Below are 24190 nucleotides of genomic sequence, written 5' to 3' on the forward strand. Positions count from 1 at the left end.
TTCTGCTCACTTCACTATACATTAGTTCATACAAGTCTTCCCAGGCCTTTGTGAAATCATCCTGCTTGTCATTTCTTATAATACAATAATATTCCATTACCATCATATACCACAGCTTGTTTAGCCATTCCCCAATTGTTGGGCATTGCTTTGCTTTCTGATTCTTAGTCACCACAAAAAGAGCTGCTATAAATATTTTTGTACAAATAGGTCTTTTTCCCTTTTTGGGGATGTCTTTGGGATCTAAACCTAGCGGTGGTATTGCTGGATCAAAGGGTATGGGCAGTTCTGTAGCCCTTTGGGCATAGTTCCAAATAGCTCTCCAGAATAGTTGGATCTTTTCATAACTCCACCAATAGTAGATTAGCATCCTAGCTTTCCCACATCCAATATTTTCCATTTTTGTTATATTTGCCACTTTTAGACATCACATTTCAAGAAATCATAAAAGAAAACTGCCCACATCATTTCAAACCAGAGGACAAAGCAAAGACGACTAGTCTACCAATGACCTCCTGAAACTGCAAAATGAAAACATGATAGGCAAAATCCAGAGTCCACATTGAAGAAAAAATATTGAAAGCAATCAGAAAGAAAGAATTCAAGTCAGGATCACACAAGATTTAGCAGGGAACAGGGAGCTTGGAATATTACAGAAAGCTTATAATTAATAATAATTTACCCAGCAAAGTTGAGTATAATTCTACAGGGAAAAAAATGGACCTTTAATGAAAAAGAAGCTCTCCAGGCATTCCTGATGAAAAGGCCAGAGCTTTGTCGAAAATTTGAAGTTCAAATACCGGAGTTAAAAGAAACTTTAAAAAGTAAACAAAAACAAACAATGATAAGGGACTAAACAAGGATAAACTGCTTACATTCAAATATGGGAAGAAGATGCATATATTCCCTTGTGACCTCCATCATAATCAAGGGTCACAGAATGAGTCTAGAAAAGACCTGGGAGGGATTCTTTTATATATTTTTGATCTTAAGAGACAAATGTAAATCAAGGAGAGAAATAAAGTAGGAGGTTGGAAGGGAAAAGGGGAAGGGAAAGGAAGGTTAGAGAAAATTATCTCACATCATCAGAATGCACAAGTAAAGTCTATACAAACAAGGAAGAAGTGGGGGCACAGCTGACATTTCAACCTCCCTCTCATCTGAACTGATCAAAGGAGAGAAGAATAGATAAAAATAAACAAACGCAGATTTGGATACGGAAATATATTTGATTCAGGAGGGAAAGAGGAGAAGTGAAAAATGGGGAGGGTAGACTAAGGGAGGGATTTTACCTAAGCAAAACAAAATCTAACTAAAAATGCACAAAAATATATAGAGATTCTTTTGAGGTAACAAAGAATAGAAATCTGAGGGGGTGCCAATAAACTGGGGAATGGATAAAAGAGTTTTGGTATATAAATGTGAAGTGTAACGACTGGAGTGACGCCACCTGCTGGAGAGATGCTGTAGGAAAGCTCTGACATGAAGAGAAGGCGTCTGAGGGCAAGCCATGTGGTCAAGTCCTTGGTGTCAGGAAGTGACGTTTGCTCATGGGTACTATCAATCAAGGCTACCAGCCAATTAGCTTGGAGATGTGTGTGGGGGGTATGTGGCCAGTTTCACAGGAGGCTTGGGGGATGAAGGAGGTGTGGCTCACACTCTTTCCCCAGGACTCTCCTGGAGAGCAGAGCAGGACAAGTGTAGCTCCCTGAGATAGATACCTGAATCTAGGCCTCTTTCTCTCTCTCTTCACCAAATTCTTATTCTCCTTAATAAATGTTTAAAAGTCTAACTCTTGCTAAAGCTTATAATTTATTATCGACCACTCGTTAGATATTTTAGACAGACTAGCTAGAATTTTAGCCCCTTACAGAAGGAATAAATATGAAGGGTTATAAGAAATGGGGGGGCAGCTAGGTGGTGCAGTGGATAAAGCACCGACCCTGGATTCAGGAGGACCTGAGTTCAAATCCAGCCTCAGACACTTGACACTAGCTGTGTGACCCTAGGCAAGTCACTTAACACCCACTGCCCCAGGAAAAAAAAAATAAAGAAAAAGGAAAAAATATATTATTAAAAAAGAAATGATAACAGGGATGGTTCCATAGGCACCTGGAAAGATTTGTATGAACTGAAGCAGAATGAAGTATGCAGCACCAGAAAGAAAATTTATGCAATGATAACAATATGATAAAGACCAACAACTTTGAAAAATTTTGAAACTCTGATAAACATAATGTGTAACCACAATTTCAGAAGACTAATGATAAAACATGCTACCCATCTAAAAGAGAGAAGAAAGATCCAGAGTACAAAAGAGACATATTTTTTGGACATGGTCAATATGGAATTTTGTTTTGCTCTACTATACACATTTATAACAAAGGTTTAGTCTTTCTTTTGTTCTCTACTGTGGGAAGGGAGGCTGAGTAAATTTTTACTGATTGAAAAAAAATAAAATGCAATTTTTTAAAAGAATGAAAATACACTAAAGATGGCAGAAGGAAATTTGAAGAGGAAATAGATAAACAAAGCAACATTGGTACTACAACACTAAATTTATATATCTATGCACACATATGTGTGTGAATATGTGTGTATATGCATGCATATATTGGTAAACATCTATAACCTATATTATAAATATATTATATAATATGAACCAAAAAATACATATATATTTTAAAGTGTGATTAATAGATTAATAGTTTCATATATTATCACTATTTACTGTTCTTTTATATGGACATCCCCATAACTGTTGATGATTTTCAATTTCAAAAAGTTTTTTTAATTTTTAATCACTATAAAGGATGAGGGCAGTACTCTTTCACACAATATGTCTATTGATAGCACCATCTAAATTATTTTAATTGAACTGGATAGATATTATCTCACATAATAAATTACATAATGGTATATCTATTAGGGACCTCCAAAACTCTAAGTCAAAAATGCATTGATTTAGTTGGCACCATCTGTAGGACTCTTAAAATATGATAGGAATATGTTAACAACCTCCTACAACCTATAATAAACTCTTCTGCCATTACCAAAAAAAAAAGACTTAGATGGGAATTTTATATCTGATTTAGTTGTGCATATCTCGTTTGTAATATACCTCCTTAAAGTTTATTGCAATAAACACTTAGAAGAATCCATTATGTCCTGTATCAATACTGGTAATAATGATTCATCTATCTACAGCAGATCTCAAGGACTCTGGCTAATCTACAGGTAAACATACTATGAAAAAGTAAAGTTGAAAAAATTTAAGCATAGACCTAACCCATGCAACTAACTGCTCTTTCATGAAATTCTATAAAATAGTGAGAGGGATTCTAGGATAAAGACAATTTAAGACACTTAAAAACACTGTACTCAATTCATTTAGTATAATACAATTGTAAAAAAATGTTTTTAACTGTAATATTGACTAAACATTTAAGATTCTAATTTTCAAACTGTAACAAATAATTCATGTTAATAAGAGTTCATATAAGTTTTTGTATGGACTAGTACGGTACTTCACAGGTACTTCATCTTCAACCCCAACTAGCATCATGTCTTATGACAATTCAGTATATTATGTAAGTGAAGCAAATGAAATTGTATTAACAAAATTTAAGTTGGGAAAGGTTACTGTTAACTGCTTATCAGTTAGGTATAAGTTGATGCTTTCAAAAGAAAAAAAGTTTTTAAAAAATTGAAACAGAATTCATTATTATCAATTCCCAATTACCCATGTATATCACTGGTACATTAATCTAATGATTAATGCATAAATGCATGCATTTAACATAAAAAAGTGATTTTTTTTCTTCTTCAGGTGAATCATTCCAATTCCAAAACTTTGTGAGCACTTTGAAAGAATCAAGAACTCTGATTAACACGATCAACCACGATTCCAAAGGATTCATGATGACACACATGCTATCTACCTCAAGACAGAGTGAAGACTGAAGAACATTTTATTTCATTTATTTAGTTATTTAACTATTTTCCTTTCTTTCTTTTGTCATGGCTAATACAGGAATTTATTTTGTATAACCATATATACTTGTAATTGATTTTGTTTTTGTTTCCTTTTCAATGGGTGGGGGGAGGGGGGAGCTGGGAAGGAGAGAATTCAGAATTAAAAATACAGTTGAGGGGTGGCTAGGTGGCACAGTGGATATAGGGCACCGGCCCTGGAGTCAGGAGTACCTGAGTTCAAATTCGGCCTCAGACACTTAACACTTACTAGCTATGTGACCCTGGGCAAGTCACTTAACCCCAATTGCCTCACTTAAAAACACACACACACACAAATACAGTTGAACTTCAAAAAACAAAACAAAACTGTGCTCCAACAAGAAACATTACACCTACCAAGCAATACAGAGATATATGTCATTCAAATAAAAACCTTGAACAAGTGAATAAACTGGCTGAAAGTAACAGGGTTTAATTCATACTAATACAAATGAGGGAGTAGCTTTTGTTCATCTTTATATTTCAAGTTTTCTACCTGGGTTATTCTATAGTCTATTCCTACATGATAATTTTACTAAAAGGATATTTTTCTTTGGCCACATTTTGTTCTTCCTCAACTACTGATATCAAAGGAAATAAATGCCTCATTAGGAATAACTTTGGTCACAGAAATTGCAATAAGCAGTTGGCATTTAGTTTGGGGTATATGCTTACTGGTATGATTAATAACATTAATATATGCTATCTGCATTTCTAAAATTTGCTCTTCAGCAAAGTACTTGAAGACCATTATATAAGGCTGAATAAGTTATGATATAGAGACAGCTAGGTGGCACAGTTAATAGAGAACTGGCCTGGAATCAGGAGAATCTGAGTTCAAATCCAGCCTCAGACCCTTACTGGCTATGTAACCTAGAGCAAGTCACTTAATCTCACTTGCCTTCCCCACTACTCCAAAGAAAAGGAAAAAACCAGTTATGCTACACACTAAATATCTTAAGCTTGTATAAATAAGAACATAAAGACCAAAAAATGACATACCTTCCTGAGAAGAGACAATGGGTGGCATATAATCAGGAATATATTCTTTCCTTTCCTCTGCATCTTTACTCCCAGGTGGAGGAAACTGAAGTACATTGTTCTTGCTGACAGGAAATGAAGGAATTTGATGTGGAAAAGTGACAGGTTCAATGTTGTGAATATAATCTTCTAATTCATGAAGACTGACCCCCATAAGCTGGAAGGCTTCACTAACATCATCCAAAATTGGGTCTGTCCGGCCATCTGAAAGAAAATCAAAGTCAGATCAGATGCACTGTCACATACTTCTGAAGTACTGAGTGTGCACATTAGAACCACACCAATTGGGAGCACTGCACATGCATTCAGTAGCCCTGTGTTCAACACTAGCTCCACTAACTCATTATCTATGTGATTCACAGATGGATGACAGACAAATCTGTGAAGTGGTCTTTATTTCTGAAATCTTTCCCTCTTCAAAGTACCATGTATTACAATTATTTGTATGCATGATCTACTGTTCCTGTACAAATGGAAGCTCTTTGAGTGCAAGGTCGGCTTCACTTTTTGTTCTGGAGTCTCCAGTGATTAACACAAACAAAGCTTTGTATACAGATGAGTTGTGAGTACATAAAATGTGTTGGATTGACTATAAAAGTGCTGTGATTTTTTTGATGCATCAAGACCTTGCTTTCTATTTTTGACATCTTTGGGGCAAAGGATATGGACTTTTAGCGACTTTGTAAACATAATTACAAGCAGCTAGGTGGCATAATAGATATAACACTGGGCTTCAATTCAGTAAGACCCATCTTCATGAGTTCAAATCTGGCCTCAGACACTTACTAGCTGTGTGACCCTGAGCAAGTTGTTTAACCCTATTTGCCTAAGTTCCTTATTTGTAAAAGGCACTGGAGAAGGAAATGGCAAAATGCTCTAGTATCTTTGCTAAGAAAACCCCCAAAAGGGGTCATGAAGAATTGAACATGACTGAAACAACTCAACAACAACAAACTAATTCCAAATTGTTTTCCAGAAAGGTTAGAACAACTCATCTCCAACAGTGTATTATATTTGTATGCCTATATTCCCTCAACTTCGCTGGCGCTATTTGGAATGGGAAGTATTACTGCCTATTTACTAAGTGTATGGGTTATCTTAATTTGCATTTCTCTTATTATTAATGTAAAGAAATCTATTATATGGTTATTAATAATTTATAACTTTTTTACACCTATTGGTTCATAGTCTTTGACAATGTATTGGGGAATGACTAAATAACAACAAATTAATTCCCTATATACTTGATATTCAGCCTTTACTAGAATTTGGGCGGGGGGGGGGGGGTCAATTCAAGGTGGTGAATAGGAAATACTTTTACCTAGCTCACCCAGAAAATCTTCACATCTCTACAACAAACCAGAACACATGCCACACCCAAATTCTGATTGGGAAAGCCAATAAAAAGACACAGTGATTCATTTTTCCACAGCAGCTTAAGAAAACAGAGAGGTCTACAGACTGGGGTAGGAGCTGACCAGGATTGTAGTAGAGGGGCAGCGGAAACAGGGAGCATTCCAGCACCCAGGGATAGAAAAGAAGAAAAGATAGAGCACCAGGTCAGGAACTACTGGGGCAGAAAGAGATCCCAGGGGAACCCTGAACTATAACTGAGAGCAAGAACATTACTATTTAAAAGCTCTGTCACTCATTACCCAGTTCCAGATCACAGTTCCAAGGCAGAAAAGAGTGGTCCCAAGGAATATGTGGGAATCTAGCAGCCTTCTGAACAAGAAATAAGTTCCAGAAGCTTAGCTGTGTTACTCTGTGCCCAACAGCAGAGCAGCAACTCAGTTCTAACCTGTAGTCCAGCACATAAGTCTGCAGTGGAATAATCAGGGCAGAAGAGGAAAATCAAAGGGGAGCCAGCAGTTCAGTTGCTCTGGAAACTCAACCACACAAATGCCAAAAAAATCCAAACTGGATCAGGAACTTGCAGAGCTCAGACCAGGAGGGCAGTAAACAGACCTCTCCCTAAATCACACCACAACAGAAGCACTGAAAACCTGCAGATCCCCCAGCCTGATCTATGAAAGCAGCAGGACATAAAAGACAGAATCTCAGGCCAGACATCCATCTCTCACCTACCCACCTTCAGAAGTAAGCAGAACCCAAGACTATCCTAAAGTCCAAAGTCAAGGAGCAGGCTAGAAGAATGAGCAAAAAGACTATGGTGACAGGGAAACTCTAGACATAAACACAGAAGACATTTAAAAGGAACTAAGGACTTGGAATGATACTCCAGAAGGCAAAGGGCTCAGGATTACAACTAACAACTCACTCTGCAAAACTGAGTATAAGCCTACAGGGGAGAAAATGACATTGAGGATTTTCAAGCATTCCTATCAGAGCTGAATAGAAAATCTAACATTCAAACAAACACAGGACTCAAGAGAAGCACAAAAAAAAAAGGTAAACAAGAATGAGAAACCATAAGGGACTAAAGAATGTTCAAGGGTTTTTTATTCCTTTGTGGGGAGACAATACACATAACCCCTCAGAACTTTAACATTACTAGTGGTTTGAGAGGGAGTCTAATTAGAAAGTGTGTGATTCTATTGTATTTGCATGATCTCAAAAGAAAAACAGAAGAATAAGCAAAAGAAATGCATTGGGAGAAGGAGGAAGGAGAAGAATAGGGGAAATAACTTCAAATAAATGGGGAGCACAAAGATTTATACAATGGAGGGGTAAGTAGGGGAGGCCAACACTTGAACCTCACTCTCATATGAACTGGTACAAGGAGGGAAGAATGCATATACATACACAGCTGGGTACAGAAATTCATCTTACCTAATAGAAAAGTTGAAGGAAAAAGGGTTAAGAGAAAGAGGGAGAGGAGAATAAAAGGAAGGGCAGATTAGGGGAAGCAGTAGTCAGAAACAAAACAGGCTCAAAAGAGGGACAGAGTAAAAAAGAGGATAAGTATAAGAGAATAGTATGGAGTGAAATACAATGATAGCCATCATAACAGTGAATGTGAATGAGATGAACTCACCCATAAAACAGAAGTGGATATAAGAATGGATTAGAAACCAGAATTCAACAATATATTGCTTTACAAGAAACATACTTGAAACAGAATGATACACAGAGTTAAAATAAGGCCCTGGAACAGAATCTATTCTATTTCAGCTTAAATAAAAAAGGCAAAAATAGAAATCATGATCTCAGACAAAGCAACAGCAAAAATAAACCTAGTTAAAAGAAATAAACTGGGAAACTACATTTTGCTGAAAGGTAACTATAAAGAATGAATTGAAATCAGTACTGAACATACATACACCAACTAGTATAACATCTACATTCTTTAAAAAATGTTAAATGTTACAGGAAAAATTTGAAAGTAAAACTACAATAGTAGGGGACACCTCATTTTACCCCTCAGACAGATAAATATAACCCCAAAATAAATAAGAAAGAAGTTAAGGAAATTAACAGAATTTTAGAAAATTTAAATATGATAGACCTCTGGAGAATACTAAATGGGAACAGAAAGGAGCTATTTTTTCAGCTGTGTATGACACCTTCACAAAAAATGATCATTGAAAAAAAAAATCCCTCGCAAACAAATGCAGAAAGCATACTAAATTCATCTTTTTCTGATGATAATGGAAGAAAAGCTACACTCAATAAAGAGCCTTTGAAGCAAAGATTAAAAATTGATTGGAAATTAATTCATCTAAAAGAATAGGTGGGTTAAAGAACAGATCATAGAAACAATCAATAATTTCCTTAAAGATAAAGACAAGAAACCAAAATTTATGGTGTGCATCTAAAAGCAGCTCTTGGGAGAATTTATATCTCTAAAAGAGAGAAAGAGAACAATGATCTGGGCATGCAACTATTTTTGTTGTTGCTTGGACCATGACAGATATTATGTCTTGCAATGAATGGGATTTAAGTGAAGAAGGGCTGTACAAAGTCACCAGCTTCATTCCTCCAGAGTCATCTGAGTCCAGTGGCAAGATATAAATCAGGACAGAGTGGAGATGGCCCCAGATGTTTGAGACAATCAGAGTTAAGTGACTTGCCCAGGGTCACAGAGCTAGTAAGTGTCAAAGGTCTGAGGCCAGATTTGAATGTCTTCCTGACTCCAGGGTCAGTGCTCTATGTACTGTGCCACCTAGCTGCCCATTAAAAAAAAACCCTCAAACCCAACAAATTTTAAATCCCCAATTAAATAAACTAGAAATCATGAAATCAAAGGAGAGATAACAAAATTAAAAGTACAAGAGCCATTGAATTAGTAAATAAAACAAGGAGCATTTAAAATAAAACAAATATTTTTGAAAAGACAAATCACTGTTATCAAAAATGAAAAAAGTAAACCCACAACAAAGAGAAATAAAAGTAATTATTAGGAGTTTTTGTTTGTTTGTTTGTTTTTTGAAGGACAATGAGGGTTAAATGACTTGCTCAGGGCCACACAGCTAGTGTCAAGTGTCTGAGGCTGGATTTAAACTCAGGTCCTCCTGAATCCAGGCGCCACCTAGCTGCCCCAGGAGTTATTTTTACCAACTATATGGCAATAAAACTGACAATCTAAATTAAATGGATGAATATTTACAAAAATATAAATTGCCCACATTAAGAAAACAGGACATAGAATATTTAAATAAGCCTCACTTAAAAAAGGAAATTGAACAAACCATAAATGAATTCCCTCAGAAAAAAATCCCAGAACAGATGGATTTACAAGTGATTACTATCAAACATTTAAAGAACAATTAATTCCAATACTACATAACAAGAGAAAAGAGTATCACAGATGGCAAAATGATCAATTTTTATTATGTAAAACTATAAAGTTTTTGCATAAACAAAACAAATGCAGCTAAAATTAGAAGAGAAACAGGCAAATGCGGGGGGGGGGGGTTGGGGGGCAGGGGAATCTTTGCCACTAGTTTCTCTGATAAAGGTCTCATTTCTAAAATATATAGGGAATCAATTCAAATGTATAGGAATAAAAGCCATTCCTAAAATGACAAATGGTGAAAGGACACAATTAGGCAATTTTCAGAGGAAGAAATCCAATCTACTAATGACCATATTAAAAACATTTTCTAAATCACTAATTAGAGCAAAGTAAATTAAAATAACTGAAGTTCCACTTCATACCCAAAATCAAAATAAAGGGAAATGATAAATGCTGGAGGGGCTGTGGGAAAACAGGTACAGTAATACACAGTTGGTAGAGCTGTAAACAAGAAAGCAATTTGGAACTATGCCTCAAAAGTTATCATACTGTATGAATCTTTTGGCCTAATTACAAACATAACACCAAATTAATTTTTTAATGTCATAATGAACAATAAATGAAGATTCCTATGAAGATACAGGTAGAATAATCTTTCCATAAATTCATGTTTTATCAGAAGACACTGAATTAAATGGAGAGACAGCATAATGCTGACAGCCTTGATAAAAATGTGTTATGATAATTTTTAAAGAGAAAATTTCTCTACCCTTAATGGGTACTGGGATTTGAAAACCTCAAGGTTCTATATTTCCAAACGTAACTTCTCACTTTACTTCCAGGTCTATATTGCCAAATGCCTAAAGAACATTTTTACTTAAATATTTAATCATCACCTTAAAATCAACCTGTTTTTGGTTTTTAGTGAGGCAATTAGGGTTAAGTGACTTGCCCAGGGTCACACAGCCAGTAAGTGTTAAGTGTCTGAGGCTGGATTTGAACTCAGGTACTCCTGACTCCAGGGCCGGTGCTCTATCCACTGCGCCACCTAGCTGCCCCGAAATCAACCTGCTTTAACTGATCTCCTTTCACCCCAGGTCAAATTGCCTACCCCATAGAACTTATCTATGTTAATAGCACAACAATTATTCCAATCCAGAAAAGGTGGGGCTCATCTTTAAATCATTTCTCATTTGCCCTCATTCCCAATCAATCACCATATCCTGTTTGAAATGTCTTTCAGATTTATTCTTTCCTCTCCACAACCCTAGCTATCTCCAAGATATCGCTTCTTGAACATACTTTCACAGGGCCACAGATTAATTTTCCCAAAATGTACAACATAGGGGCGCAGCTAAGTTGGCGCAGTGGATAAAGCACTGGCCTTGGATTCAGTAGGACCTGAGTTCAAATCCAGCCTCAGACACTTACTAGCTGTGTAACCCTGGGCAAGTCACTTAACCCTCATTGCCCCACAAAAAAAAAAAAAAAAGAAAAGAAAAAAATGTACAACATATCATCCTTTGCTCTAGATCAATAGCCTACAATGCTTCATATTGAAAACTGAATGGTTGCTGTCTGTAATGTGGCTAGTGTGTCTAAAAAATCTAATGATTGGTCACCAATAAATTAGAAGCTTTAGCAAGAATTTAGACTTTCAAGCATTTATTAGGGAGCATAAGAATTTGGTGAGGAGAGAGAAAAAGGCCTATCTATCTATCTCAGGGAGCCAGCATTTTCGCTCCACTCTCCCGAGGTCCTGGAGAGAGAGAAAGAGAGAGGGGGGGGGAGGGAGGGAGGGAGGGAGAGAGAGAGAGAGAGAGAGAGGGAGGGAGGGAGGGAGGGAGGGAGGGAGAGAGGGAGAGAGGGAGAGAGGGAGAGAGGGAGAGAGGGAGAGAGGGAGAGAGAGGGAGAGGGAGAGGGAGAGGGAGAGGGAGAGGGAGAGGGAGAGGGAGAGGGAGAGGGAGAGGGAGAGGGAGAGGGAGAGGGAGAGGGAGAGGGAGAGGGAGAGGGAGAGGGAGAGGGAGAGGGAGAGGGAGAGGGAGAGGGAGAGGGAGAGGGAGAGGGAGAGGGAGAGGGAGAGGGAGAGGGAGAGGGAGAGGGAGAGGGAGAGGGAGAGGGAGAGGGAGAGGGAGAGGGAGAGGGAGAGGGAGAGGGAGAGGGAGAGGGAGAGGGAGAGGGAGAGGGAGAGGGAGAGGGAGAGGGAACTCGCCTTGCCCTTTCTTTGTCCCACAGGCCTCCTGTGAAAACCAGAAACATCCCATACAGGCACACACAGCTCCAAGCTAATTGGCTGGTAGCTTTGATCGATAGTAACCACAAGCAAATGTCACTTCCTGACACCAAGGAACTGACCTTCCAAGCCACATGGCTTGCCCTCAGATGCCTTCTCCTCATGGTGGAGCTTTCCTACAGTATCTCTCCAGCAGGGAGCGTCACTCCAATTGTCACAAAACTGCTTTGAGTTTAACCTCTGCCTTTTTTTAAAAGCCCTCCAAAATATGGCTCCACTCTATTTTCCAAACCTTACTTCCTACCATAAACCCTCCACAAGGTTCAAAATAGATTGATTCCAAGTCCTCTATAACCTGATTCCAACCTACCTTTCCAGACTTATCAAACATTACTTCTACTTAAATACATTTTAGCCAAACTCAAGTATTCATTCTTGCTTACCTACACATCATGTCCTTGAGTCAGTCCCCCATTCCCAGAATAGACCTTCCTTGACCAGCCATTTTATTTTTTTTACCCTTTGAAATTCTAGCATTCCTTAAAGTTCAACTTTAAAAGTCTGCCTTAAATCACCTCTTCCAATGCTCCCACATCACTGGAACTTTTAACCCTCTTCAAAATTCATATAAAACTCTTTTGAGATCTCTCCTTTGCCTTTATCATAGTCTGTCCCATATTATACTTTTGTATACACATCTTATTATATAACTTCCCCCACAAACTGGTCCAACTATTCCAGAAAACATTTTGGAATTGTGCTTAAAAACAGGCCAAAATGTCCTTTGACTCTGAGGTCACAGTACATTAAAATATCTTGAGCAGAATTTCTTGTAGTAGCAAAGAAATAGAAGCAAAGTCAAAATTCATTGACTGGGTAATGACAAAAGTAAATGTGGGGGCAGCTAGGTTGTGAAGTGGATAAAGCACTGGCCCTGGATTCAGGAGGACCTGAGTTCAAATCTGACCTCAGACACTTGACACTAGCTGTGTGACTCTGGGCAAGTCACTTAACCCCAACTGCCTCACCAAAAAAAAAAAATATTGACTATGAAGCATACAATCAAGGGAATATATGTGAACTGATGCAAAGTGAAACAGAACCAAAAAATAACACAAACAAATCCATATTAATTTCTTTTGTTGGATATCCATGTTACGAGGGTGGACCTCTACTTAGAAAGGAGGAGGATGAAAGTGGTAGGTTAATAAGTAGAGATAGACTTGCAACAAAAGAAAAAAAGTCACCAATAAAACCCCTGCCTATTCCAGAGTAGTACTCAGAAAAGAGAAGGGGGTATACTGCAGAAATCTTACAAAGGTGAAATTGACAGGCATAAGGCAACAGATTGGATATTGGGGGTGAGAGATAGTATGAGAGACAGCAAGGAATCATGGATGACTCTTAGGTTCTGAGCCTGAAAAACTGAGGGGTTGGTGTTGTCCTCAGCAATAACAGGGAGATTAGGGAATTGGGGAGAAGGTCTAGGGGGAAAAATAAGTTCAATTTTTTGACATGTTGAGTTTAAGATGTCTACTAGGTATCCAGTTTGAGATGTCTAGAAGGTAGTCTGAGATGCTAGACTGGAGATCAGCAGAGAGATTAAGGCATACTAGGTATAGAGTTGAGAATAATCATCGTAGAGGTAATAAACCCATGGGAGTTGATGAGATAACCAAGTGAAGAAGTATAAAGGGAGAAGAGAAGAGAACCCAGGACAAAGCCATGAGGGACACATACAATTAGAGGGCATGATCTGAAGGAGAATCAAACAAAGGAGACAGAGAATAAGCAGTCAGATATGTAGGTGCAGAGTACTGTCTTGAAAAGCTAGAAAGAAGAGAGTGATCAATAGTGTCAAAGGCTGCAAAGAGGTCAAGAAGAATAAAGAATGAGAAAAGTCCATTCCACATATGGTTAACTCTATCAGAAAGTTGTCCCTAACATCAAGCCTAAATTTGTCTCTTTGCAATGTCCATCTATTATATCTGGTTTTGTTCTCTAGAGCCAGAGAGAACAAATCTAATCCCTTCTCTAGATGACAATCTTCAAATACTTGGAAAAGAGCTACCAGGTCCCTCTGAGTCTTCCCTTCTACAAGCAGAACACCTCCAGTTTCTTCCACTGATCTTCATATGACATTTACTCAAAGCTATTCACCATCATGATTGCCTTCAGCTATCAAATATGATGGGGTGTAGTGATCAAAGGAAATATAAAACATTACTACAATCTTAACAAAAATGAGATGTTTGTCCAACTTAACTGAATTAGAGAGCCACATGAATACATGCATGCATAAATGCATATATATCTAGGTAAACCACATATACATGATATATGCATGCATGTCTACATATGTGCGTGTATCTATGTATGTGCATGTATCTATGTATGAATGATTATGTGAAGAAAGGAAAAAACCTTATGTCTGTTATTTTCTACCTGTGTAACGTTAAATAAGTAGGAACCTGAGTCTGTTTCCTCATTTGTAAAATGTGGGAATTTCACCACATGGTCTCTGAGGTCATTGCTTAAACTGTCCTTTCACTAATCCCATGCCCTTCACTCCCTGGTCCAGGCAGGACAATTGGAATACTCCTTGCTCCCCAGTGCCATGTCCATGCTCTTCCTCCACCTCCACTACTCAGTAACTTTTCCTCCTTTTAGCTTGATTCAGTCGCTATTTACCACCCAATCCAGATTCAGGTAGCTGTTATCTACCAGCTGTCAAAATACTCTCCTTTTCTCAACAATTTCAATGCCTGCCTCACAGTCCTTCTCACCTCCCCAACTCCTGCCTGAGGGACTTCCAACACACATACTGATACTTCCTCAAATACCCAAACCTACCAGTTTCTCAACTCCCTCATTTCCCATGACCTTCTCTTCCACCCTACCTCAGTTACACAGTCATCCCCTTGATGTTACCATTACCCACGTGTATTCCTCTTCCACATTCATGAATTAACTTTCTCCATCTGATTAGTCTATTGTTATTTCCCTTGTCTCCCCAGCCTTACAATCCCAAACCTCATGCTTCATGCTCTCCATGACCTCCAAACCTTTAACCCTTGAGTTTTTTCCCAGGCAGCCACTCCTGCACTAGCAACATTCGCCTCCCTTCTCAATCACAAGCCTTTGATGAACCAGTTCGACTCTGTGATGAAGTTTCTAAAGTCCATTACTCCCTCATTTCACCATCAATCTTGCCTCCAAGCCTCAGACTTGAATTACTCCTACCATCCACTGCCTTTGCCCCTATTCACATGCTGCAAAATAAAGTCACAAAAAAATCATGAAACCAGGCTGACTGGGTCCGCTACAAATTTGTTACATAATTCAACTGGGCTCTATAGCAAAGAAATCCATTTCTACCTCGCTAATCCATTCACTATCCTACAGCACCTTTTCCAAACCTTTATATTCCTCTTAAAACCTCCCATGGTTACCCCAGCCCCACCCTCTTGGCTGAGAACTTTGCATCAAATTTCCCTGAAAAAAAATGAGGCCCTTCACTGAAAGCTCTCTCCTCTCTCCTCTTCCTCATTTCACATCACTGAGATGCTTTTCAACACAATATACTCCCTCTACTGACTCACATGAAAAGGTAGTCCTCCTTGCCAAGGCAAATCCCTCTACACCCACAAGTGATCTCATTGCATCCTACCTTCTCCTGCAGAATATCTCCTCTATTATCCCTACACGCTCACTGATCTTCAGTCTCTCCTCATCTACAGGCTACATCCCTACTGACAATAAACCTATACCTCCCCAACCTCAGAAAATCTCTCTTCCCTTTTAAGGCTAAACTTCTGGAAAAGTCCATCCACATACAATAGCTGCCTCCATTTCCTTTCTTCCCACTCTCTTAACTCCCTAAAAACGGATGAAATCTGGCTTCCAAAATAATCATTCAACTAAATCTTCTTTGTCCAAAATCACCAATCATCTCTTAATTAGCAAATCTAATGTCCTTTTCTCAATCCTCATTCTTGACTTTTCCATAGCCACTAACATTGTCTATCACACTCTTCTTGACATTTTCTTATATCTAGGTTTTCCTGACAATCTTCTGTCCTGATTCTCCTCCACAACCTCTCTGACCATGGCTTCTTAGTCTCCTTTGCTAGATCTATAATCAAGTCACACCTACCAACTCTGTGTCCCCCCAATACTGTCTTGATCCCTCTTCTTTTTTCTATACAATTTAGTTTTGAGATCGAATCAATTCTCATGGATTCAATTATCCTCTCTGTGCTGATGACTCTCAGACTGACTTATCTAGCCTTAAGGTTTTTCTAAACTTCAAGTCTCCAATTGTTTTAATTGATATATCAAACTGGATAACCTATATACATATTAAACATAAGTCCAAAACTAAACTCATTATCTTCCTCTCCCTCTCCCTGAAAAGCTATCCTCTTCTTAATTTCCCTATTGTTGCCAAAGGCACCACCACCAATCCTTCCAGTCAACCAGGCTCAAGACCTAGGTGTCGTACCAGACCTACACACACACACAATCAGTGGTCAAGTCTTGTCATTTCCACCTTCATAAAATAAAACTGCCCCCCTTCTCTCCTGACAGAGCAACCATCCCTCATAACTGGACTGCTGCAATAGTAGCCTTCTGCCTAGTCTCTTTGCCTCAAGTTTTTGTCAACTCCTATCCATGCTCTACTCAACTATCAAACTGATCTTCCTAAAAAACACAGGTCTAACCATATATCCCCTCTTCCAATCAATAAACTCTAATGGCTCCCTACTGCCTTTGGGGTTGAGATATAAAATGTTCTGTTTGTCTTTTAAAGCCCATAACCTGGCCCCTTCCTACCTTTCTAACACCTTATTCAACTCTGTGTAATCTTCCATCCTGTGACACTGGCCTCCTTCCTGTGCCCTGGATATTCATCTCGCAACTCCAAGTGGCTGGAATGTCCCCCTCGATATCTGACGGACTTCCTTCAAGTCTCAACTAAATCCCCATATTCTACAATAAGCCTTTCCCAGGCCTCCTTAATTCTAGGGCCTTCCCTCTAAGATTACCCCCAATTTATCTTGTGTATATCTTGTTTGTATATAGTTGCTTTCATATTGTTCTTTTCCATCATACTGCAAGTTTCTGAGTACAGGGATTGTCTTCCTGGTCTTCTGCCTTATTATCCCTAGTGTAAAGTACCTGGCATAGTAATCATTTCATAAATCCAAGTTAACTAACTAAAGTACCTGAGTGCTAACTAACTAAAGTAACATCAAAAGTTATGATAATAAGTTGTCAGGAGTTGACTATAGGAAATTAAGAGGCCACAAAAAGCTATTTTTCAATATTTTTCAGGCTAATTTTAACAGCAAAAGACATTTGTTAGCATTTATTAAACGAGAAATTGTCAACTTATGCCAGAAACAAAAATATAGATATATAGATATGTGTGTGTATCAATACTAATAAAGGACCCAAATAAACTTACTCTCATCAGTAGAAAGGAAGGTTTAAAAAAAAAAAAACAACTGGATGAAGATGAGCCTGTGAGAAAGAAGCTAAGGCACGGAGTGAAGTGGACAGGCTCCACCAAGCTAGGGTGGACACAGCAAGGTACTTATGAAATAGAGGGGGGAAAGAAGGAAGTGGCAGCATTGGTCAAGGCATTGAGAAACAGCCAGTAAATACTTCGGGGCACACAACTGTCCATGAGTGTGGTGTTATGCTATAGAGGAGGAAGGCCGGCAAGTCTGAGAAACTGTCAGCAGATGGGGCGCCTGTGACAAGTGAGCGCCGGAGTTTGCCGGTGCGGGAGGGAAAGGGATCAAGGTGCGGGGTTTGGAAGGGTCAGGGAGCAGAAGGAAGGTCAGGACCGAGGTCCATCCACAAGCGCTAAAGAAGCGGGGCAGGGAAGAGAACAAGAGGCAAGTTTGCAGCGGGCAGCGGGGAATGGGGATGTCAAGAGGATGCTGGCGGGAAGTTAGCTGCTGAGAGGGATGCCCCAAGAGGTGAAAAAGTGTTCCGGGGTAACAGGCGGTGAGGAACGCGGGGTGGGAGATTCAGGGGTCGGAGGTCACGCCGAGAGAGAAGCGGGGTCGGGGGCAGAGGGCGGAGGTCAGGGGTAACCCTCCCGCTTCGGCCCTCGACTCACACAGCTCGGAGTAGCGATGGCAGCCCCGGCCCAGCTGCTGCAGGTACAGCTGCAGGACGTCCGTGAGGAGGTGGCAGGCGCTGAGCTGCACCGAGTCCCAGCCCAGCGCCTGGCAGATCTGCGCCACCGACACCCGCAGCAGCGACCGCGAGTAGCTCTCGCACATCCCGCTCCACGGACTCCCGCGCCGCCTCCGTCTTCGCCGCTGCCCCGCTCCCCCCTAATGCTTCCGACCTCAGCGGGCCTGCTGGGCCATCGTCCGAGACTCGCCTCCACGGCCACCACGCAGGGGAAACCGTTTCCCGGTCTCCTGGCGTCTACCTCAGAGCTTCAGCTCCGCCGGGCGCGCCAGCCTGAGAGCAGCCATTTTGGATTCGCCCCGCCTCCGTTTGGGGGCGGTCTCTCCGGCAAGGCAACACTAAACTATTGCCGAATGCATCGATAGGCAGCAGTTCCCACCCCACCCTCCGCCCATTGATGATTCCGGCGGTCGTCCTGGTCCCACGGACTGCCGGGGCGGACACTCACATGGACTTGGGACTTCGTGATTTGCTCAGCTCTTCCCTCCCCGCCGCAGCCCTACCTGGGGCAAGGAGGGAGAGAGCCATAATAAAGTCATCTCATTTCCATTTTGCTAATGAAACTAAGAACACCGGCAGGAGAGCCTGGATCCCAACTCCCGTTTTAGCGAGGGGGGGAGGGGGAGGTATGAGTAAAAGGGACTTTGCACTCGGCCAGAGAACCCACGTGAGAATGCGGCTGCTCAGGAAGCCAGTGGATGAATCCAAGGCTCTGTCCGAGCATCCCTCCCTGAAGTTACAGGACAGAGATAGTCGTGTATGCTCTCTCAATGCAGAGCATTCAGCCTGTCAAATAAGCATATATTTTTTAAGCTACTTTTTTTGACATTTAATTTTTTTCCAGTTAGCAAACTCACACACACACAGCGATCGCAGGAAAAAAAAATGCATAGTCAAGAAATTTACATATTGGCCATAATCCCCTCCAACCTTTCCAGTCTTCTTACACATTATTACTCTCCAACCTGTACTTTTCACTCCAGTGACGTTGGTCTCTTGTCTCATGAAACAAAATACTCCATTTCTAGGGTCTGCGCATTTTTTCCAACTGTCACTCATAACTGGAATGGTTTTTTTTCTTCCTCATCTCTGCCAAGTTGTTTCCTTGGCTTTTAAGTCCCAACTTCTAAAGGAATTCTTTCCCAACTCCTCTTAATTCTAGTGCCTAACCTCTTTTAATTACAAGCATACCTCGTTTTATTGAGCTTTGCTTTCCCAAACTTTGAAGATATTGGGTTTTTATCAAATTGAAAGTCTGAGCAACCCTGCCTCGATCAACTCTCTCGGCGTCATTTTTCTAACAGCACGTGCTCACATCTTATCTCTGTGTCACATTTTGGCAATTCTCATAATATTTTTCCCTTATTATTATACCGGTTATGGTGATCTGTGACTAGTGATCTTTGATGTTACTATTATAATTGTTCTGAGACACCACAAATTCTTGATCAATGAATGTTGTGTGTGTTGTGACTGCTCTACCAGCTGGCTATCTCTCCCTGTCCTCCGGCATCCCTATTCCCTGAGACACAACAATATAGAAGACTAATACATAAACATTTGATAAAGCACCTTCAGGGTTTGAGAGGATGGACTCCAATTTTTTTTTTTTAAGTGAGGCAATCGGGGTTAAGTAACTTGCCCAGAGTCACACAGCTAGTAAGTGTTAAGTGTCTGAGGCCGGATTTGAACCCAGGTACTCCTGACTCCAGGGCCAGTGCTCTATCCACTGCGCCACCTAGCTGCCCCCAACTTCAATTTTGAAAGAAGTTCTACGGTAGGTAAAATGCTATCAAAAATTATTGAGTACAGTTTGGAACTATGTCCAAAGGGCTATAAAGCTGTGCAAACCCTTTGACCCAGCAATACCACTATTAGGTCTTTTTCCCAAAGATATCATAAAAAAGGGGAAAGGACCCACATGGTACAAGAATATTTATAGCTGCTCTTTTTGTGGTGGCAAGGAATTGGAAATTGAGGGGATGCCCATTAATTGGGGAATGGCTGAACAAGTTGTGGTGTATGAATGTAATGGAATACTATTGTGCTGTAAGAAACGATGAGCAGGTGGATTTCAGAGAAACCTGGAAGGACTTACATGAACTGATGCTGAGTGAGAGAAGCAGAACCAGGACAACATTGTACACAGTATCAACAACATTGTGTGTTGACCAACTGTGATAGATAGACTTGACTCTTCTCAGCAATACAATAGTACAAGATAGTTCCAAAGGACTCATGATGGAAAATGCTCTCCAAATCCAGAAAAAAAAAGAGCTATGGAATCTAGATGTGGATTGAACCATACTATTTCAATTTATTTTGTTTTTCTTTTTTGATGTTTTTCCTTTTTGCTCTGATTCTTCTTTCACAGTGTGACTAATGCAGAAATATGTTTAATGTGATGGTATATATATATAACCTGTATCAGATTGCTTGCTGTCTTGGGGAGAAGGAAGGGAGAAAAAATTGAAATTAGAAATCTTATAAAAATAAATGTTGAAAACTATCTCTACATATAACTGGAAGATTATAAAATACTTTTATAGTGTTAAGGGCTAAAATTCTAGCTAGTCTGTCTAAAATATCTAATGAATGGTCACCAATAAATTATAAGCTTTAGCAAGAGTTAGGCTTTTAAGCATTTATTAAGGAGAATAAGAATTTGGTAAAGAGAGAAAAGCCTAGATTCCTATCTATTAAAGGGAGAGCACATTTCTAGTTCCGCTCTCCACCAGAGTCCAAAGGAAAGAGCACGAGACCAAGCGCCAGTCTCTTCCTTCCTCCTCCCAATAGGCCGCGTCACTTCCTGACGCCAAAGAAAAGACTCCTGGTCTTGCCCTCAAAGACCTTTGTTTCATGGGCGGAACTCTTCTACAATAAGTCTCCAGCAGGTGGCGTCATTCCAATCGTTACAATAGAAAAAAATTATTGTATACTACAGAGAAAATTTTTGTGAAAGGATCAATCTGGGCAGCTAGGCGGCATAGTGGATAGAGCACCGGCCATGGAGTCAGAAGGACCTGAGTTCAAATCCGGCATCAGACACTTGACACTTACTAGCTGTGTGACCCTAGGCAAGTCACTTAACCCCAATTGCCTCACCAAAAAACAAAAAAAGAGTGTGAAAGGATCAATCAATATGACAAATTTCATCGTCTTATTTTAAGAAATTGCCACAGCTAACCCAACCTTCAGCAATCACCATTGATCAATCATCAGCCATTTACAATGATGCAAGATCCTCCACCAGCAAAAAGATTAGAACTCACTGAAGGCTTAGATGGTGGTTAACATTTTTTAGCAATAAAATATTTTTAAGTTAAGGTATGTACTTTTTTAGATATAATACTATTGCACACTTAATAGATGACAGTATAGTGTAAACATAACTTTTATTTCGGTGGTCTGGAACCAAACCCTCAAAATCTCCCAGGTATGCCTGTATTTCCTATTTATCCTGTATATGGCTCACCTTGCCATCTGTTCGCATGTTCTCTTCCCCCATAAGATTGTAAGCTCTTTGAGGGCAGCCCCCAAACAAATTTCCAAGGCCATAAACAAGTTACAAATTAGTTTTGGATGTACATTAATTTAAGGTGTTTCCATTGGGGAGGTCCTTTACACAGATGAAATCACAGGTGTGAACAATTCAGTACTCAACTCACAACCACTCACAAGCATTTACCTATCACTTACTATGTGCCTGGTCACTTAGCTCAGCGCTGGAAGTTTAAATACAAGCAAAAATAAAGTCCCTCTCCTCAAGGAGTTAACATTTTAGTAGAGGTAGGCCATAGTAATAGGAAGCTGAAAACTTGATAAGATGTGGAAGGTACCTAGCAGGGGAGCAAAATTGACCTGGGCCTTGGGCAACCTCCCTCAACAGAGGTTCTGGGAGGAGCCATACAATCGAGGGGATGGTCCAAAGAGGCTGAGGATATTTAGGAGGTATGAATTCCAGGGCTGAAAATGGTGGAGGGGTGATTGCAGCCACTTTAGAAATGGAGGTGTAAAAACATCTCACTTTCCTTAAGACAATGGCAACTTTTCAGGATGTATGGGGCAAGTAGCAAACACAGAGGCTTAAGGGTCCATTCAAATTGCATTACACTTAGTTAAAGACGAGCTACTTAAAGCTGTGAGTGAATCATTTTGTACCTTGTAAGAATACAAAACTTGGAGCAGGTGTAGATGTATCTAATAAAGCATATGTAGATAATTTGTAGATTAAAAGTTCAGTAAAGCAGGTGAGCAAGAATAGAATGTTTCCTGTTTGTTTTCCCCATCTATTCATTTGCATAGACCAGTAGGTGAGATTTAGAGTTTTAAAAAACTGAGGAATCCAGAACCCCATGATGTAGGAGGCAAAAAGGGGTTAACAGAAAAACCTAAGACCCAAGCTCTAATTCAGATATGAGCACTAAAAGGGATTCAGACCTCAGTTAATGGATAAATTCTTTATTAATATAAGTCAGGGCCTAGCTTCTTGTATACCCACAGTAATCAGTACCCATAACAAGATCATAACAAGAACATAAAGGTCCAGGTCAAAAAGACCATAACAATAACAATGATATACTGACAGGCTATAGAAAACCAAACTAGAAATAAATGAAAAATGAAGATATTTTTAAACTAGCCATTGGAAACAGAAAGAGATATGCGCGGAAAAGGCCAAATTTGTCCCCAGATTCACCTTATGATGTGTAAACCCCAAAAACACACCTCCAAAAAGGTTCCCACCTGGGGGTTGGCTTAGGACCCCAGGAATTCCAAATTAGGATAAGCCCTCCCCTGTACCTCCCAAAGGTGGAGATTATTATAATGAGAAGGACAGGCCCTCCCCTGTACCTCCCTAAAGTAGAGATTATTATAATGAGACTGATGCTCAATTTATCCATACTATAAATATAACTCTTTCCTTATTTGAGAGATACCTTTGCACTTTTCTGGTTCTCTCCCTGTGTTCACTCACAGTATTGTAATAAAACTTGGGAAACTGAGTCTTCTAATTCTTTTGGGACGACTCATGATCAATCTGACCCTCATTCCTCATCACCCAAAGTGCCTTGGTGACTATTGGACAAACAGACATTGTCTGTTTATGACCTAACCTTTAGAGATGAAGATTTGGAAAATACGCTGAATCTTAACCTATCTGCCACCTTTGAAACTGTTGACCATCCTCTCCTGGGTGCTCTCTCCTCTCTGGATTTTCTTAGCACTGTTCTCTTTTTGTTTTCTTCTTACCCATTTGATGACTTCTCAGTAGTCTTTGCTGTTTCATTGTTTGCCTTAGTCCCCCTTCTCTTCTCCTTCTATACCATCTCTTAATAACCTAATCAGCTACTATCATCTCTGCAGATGAGTCACAGATCTATATATCCAGCCCTGAACTTAGGTCCTGCATCACCAATTGCCCATGAGATATTTCAAACTAGATGTCCTAGAGACATCTTAAAGTCAACATGCCCAAACCTGAACTCATTATCTTTCCTAAGAAAAAAAAAAACCTTCACCATTCCAAATTTCCTAATTTCTGTTACACCATCCTTCCAATCTCACACATTTAAAACCTTGAAATTATCCTAGACTCCTAACTCTTCCTCATCCTACATATCCAATCCATTGCCAGATCTACTGTCTACACCTTCAAGTCTCTCAAATCTAACCCCTTCTCTTCATTCACACAGCAAGAACCTTAATTCTGGCCTTCATCACCTTTCACTGAGATTATTGCAAGAGCTTCCAAATGTGTCTCCCTGTGTCAAGTGTCTTACCACTCCTGCACATCCTACATACTGCTGCCAAAGTACTTTTCCAGAGTGGATATTTGCCAATATCATTCCCCTTTTCAGTTGTAATCAATCAGTGATTTCCAGTTGCCTGTAGTATAAAATGTAAACTCCTCTCATTAGCTTTTCTTTTCTTTTTTCTTTCTTTCTTTCTTTCTTTTTTTTTTTTAGTGAGGCAATTGGGGTTAAGTG

At 39.7% G+C, this 24190-nt stretch overlaps 1 protein-coding gene across 1 annotated transcript in view; it reads right to left on the bottom strand.

Annotated features, from left to right (window-relative positions):
* The window catches only part of TAF3 (TATA-box binding protein associated factor 3), a 237466-nt gene extending 218958 nt beyond the window's left edge, over positions 1-18508 (bottom strand). The window contains exons 1-2 of the mRNA XM_043968329.1: positions 18121-18508; positions 5017-5259 (exon numbers count right to left, since the gene is read on the bottom strand). Of these exons, the coding sequence (XP_043824264.1) occupies positions 5017-5259; positions 18121-18286 (409 nt within the window). The 5' untranslated portion in view covers positions 18287-18508. The remainder of the gene's footprint in view (positions 1-5016; positions 5260-18120) is intronic.
* Between the last annotated feature and the right edge of the window lie 5682 nt (positions 18509-24190).

This window comes from Dromiciops gliroides, chromosome 5 (assembly GCF_019393635.1).
Source record: "Dromiciops gliroides isolate mDroGli1 chromosome 5, mDroGli1.pri, whole genome shotgun sequence".
Taxonomy (NCBI): Eukaryota; Metazoa; Chordata; class Mammalia; order Microbiotheria; family Microbiotheriidae; genus Dromiciops; species Dromiciops gliroides.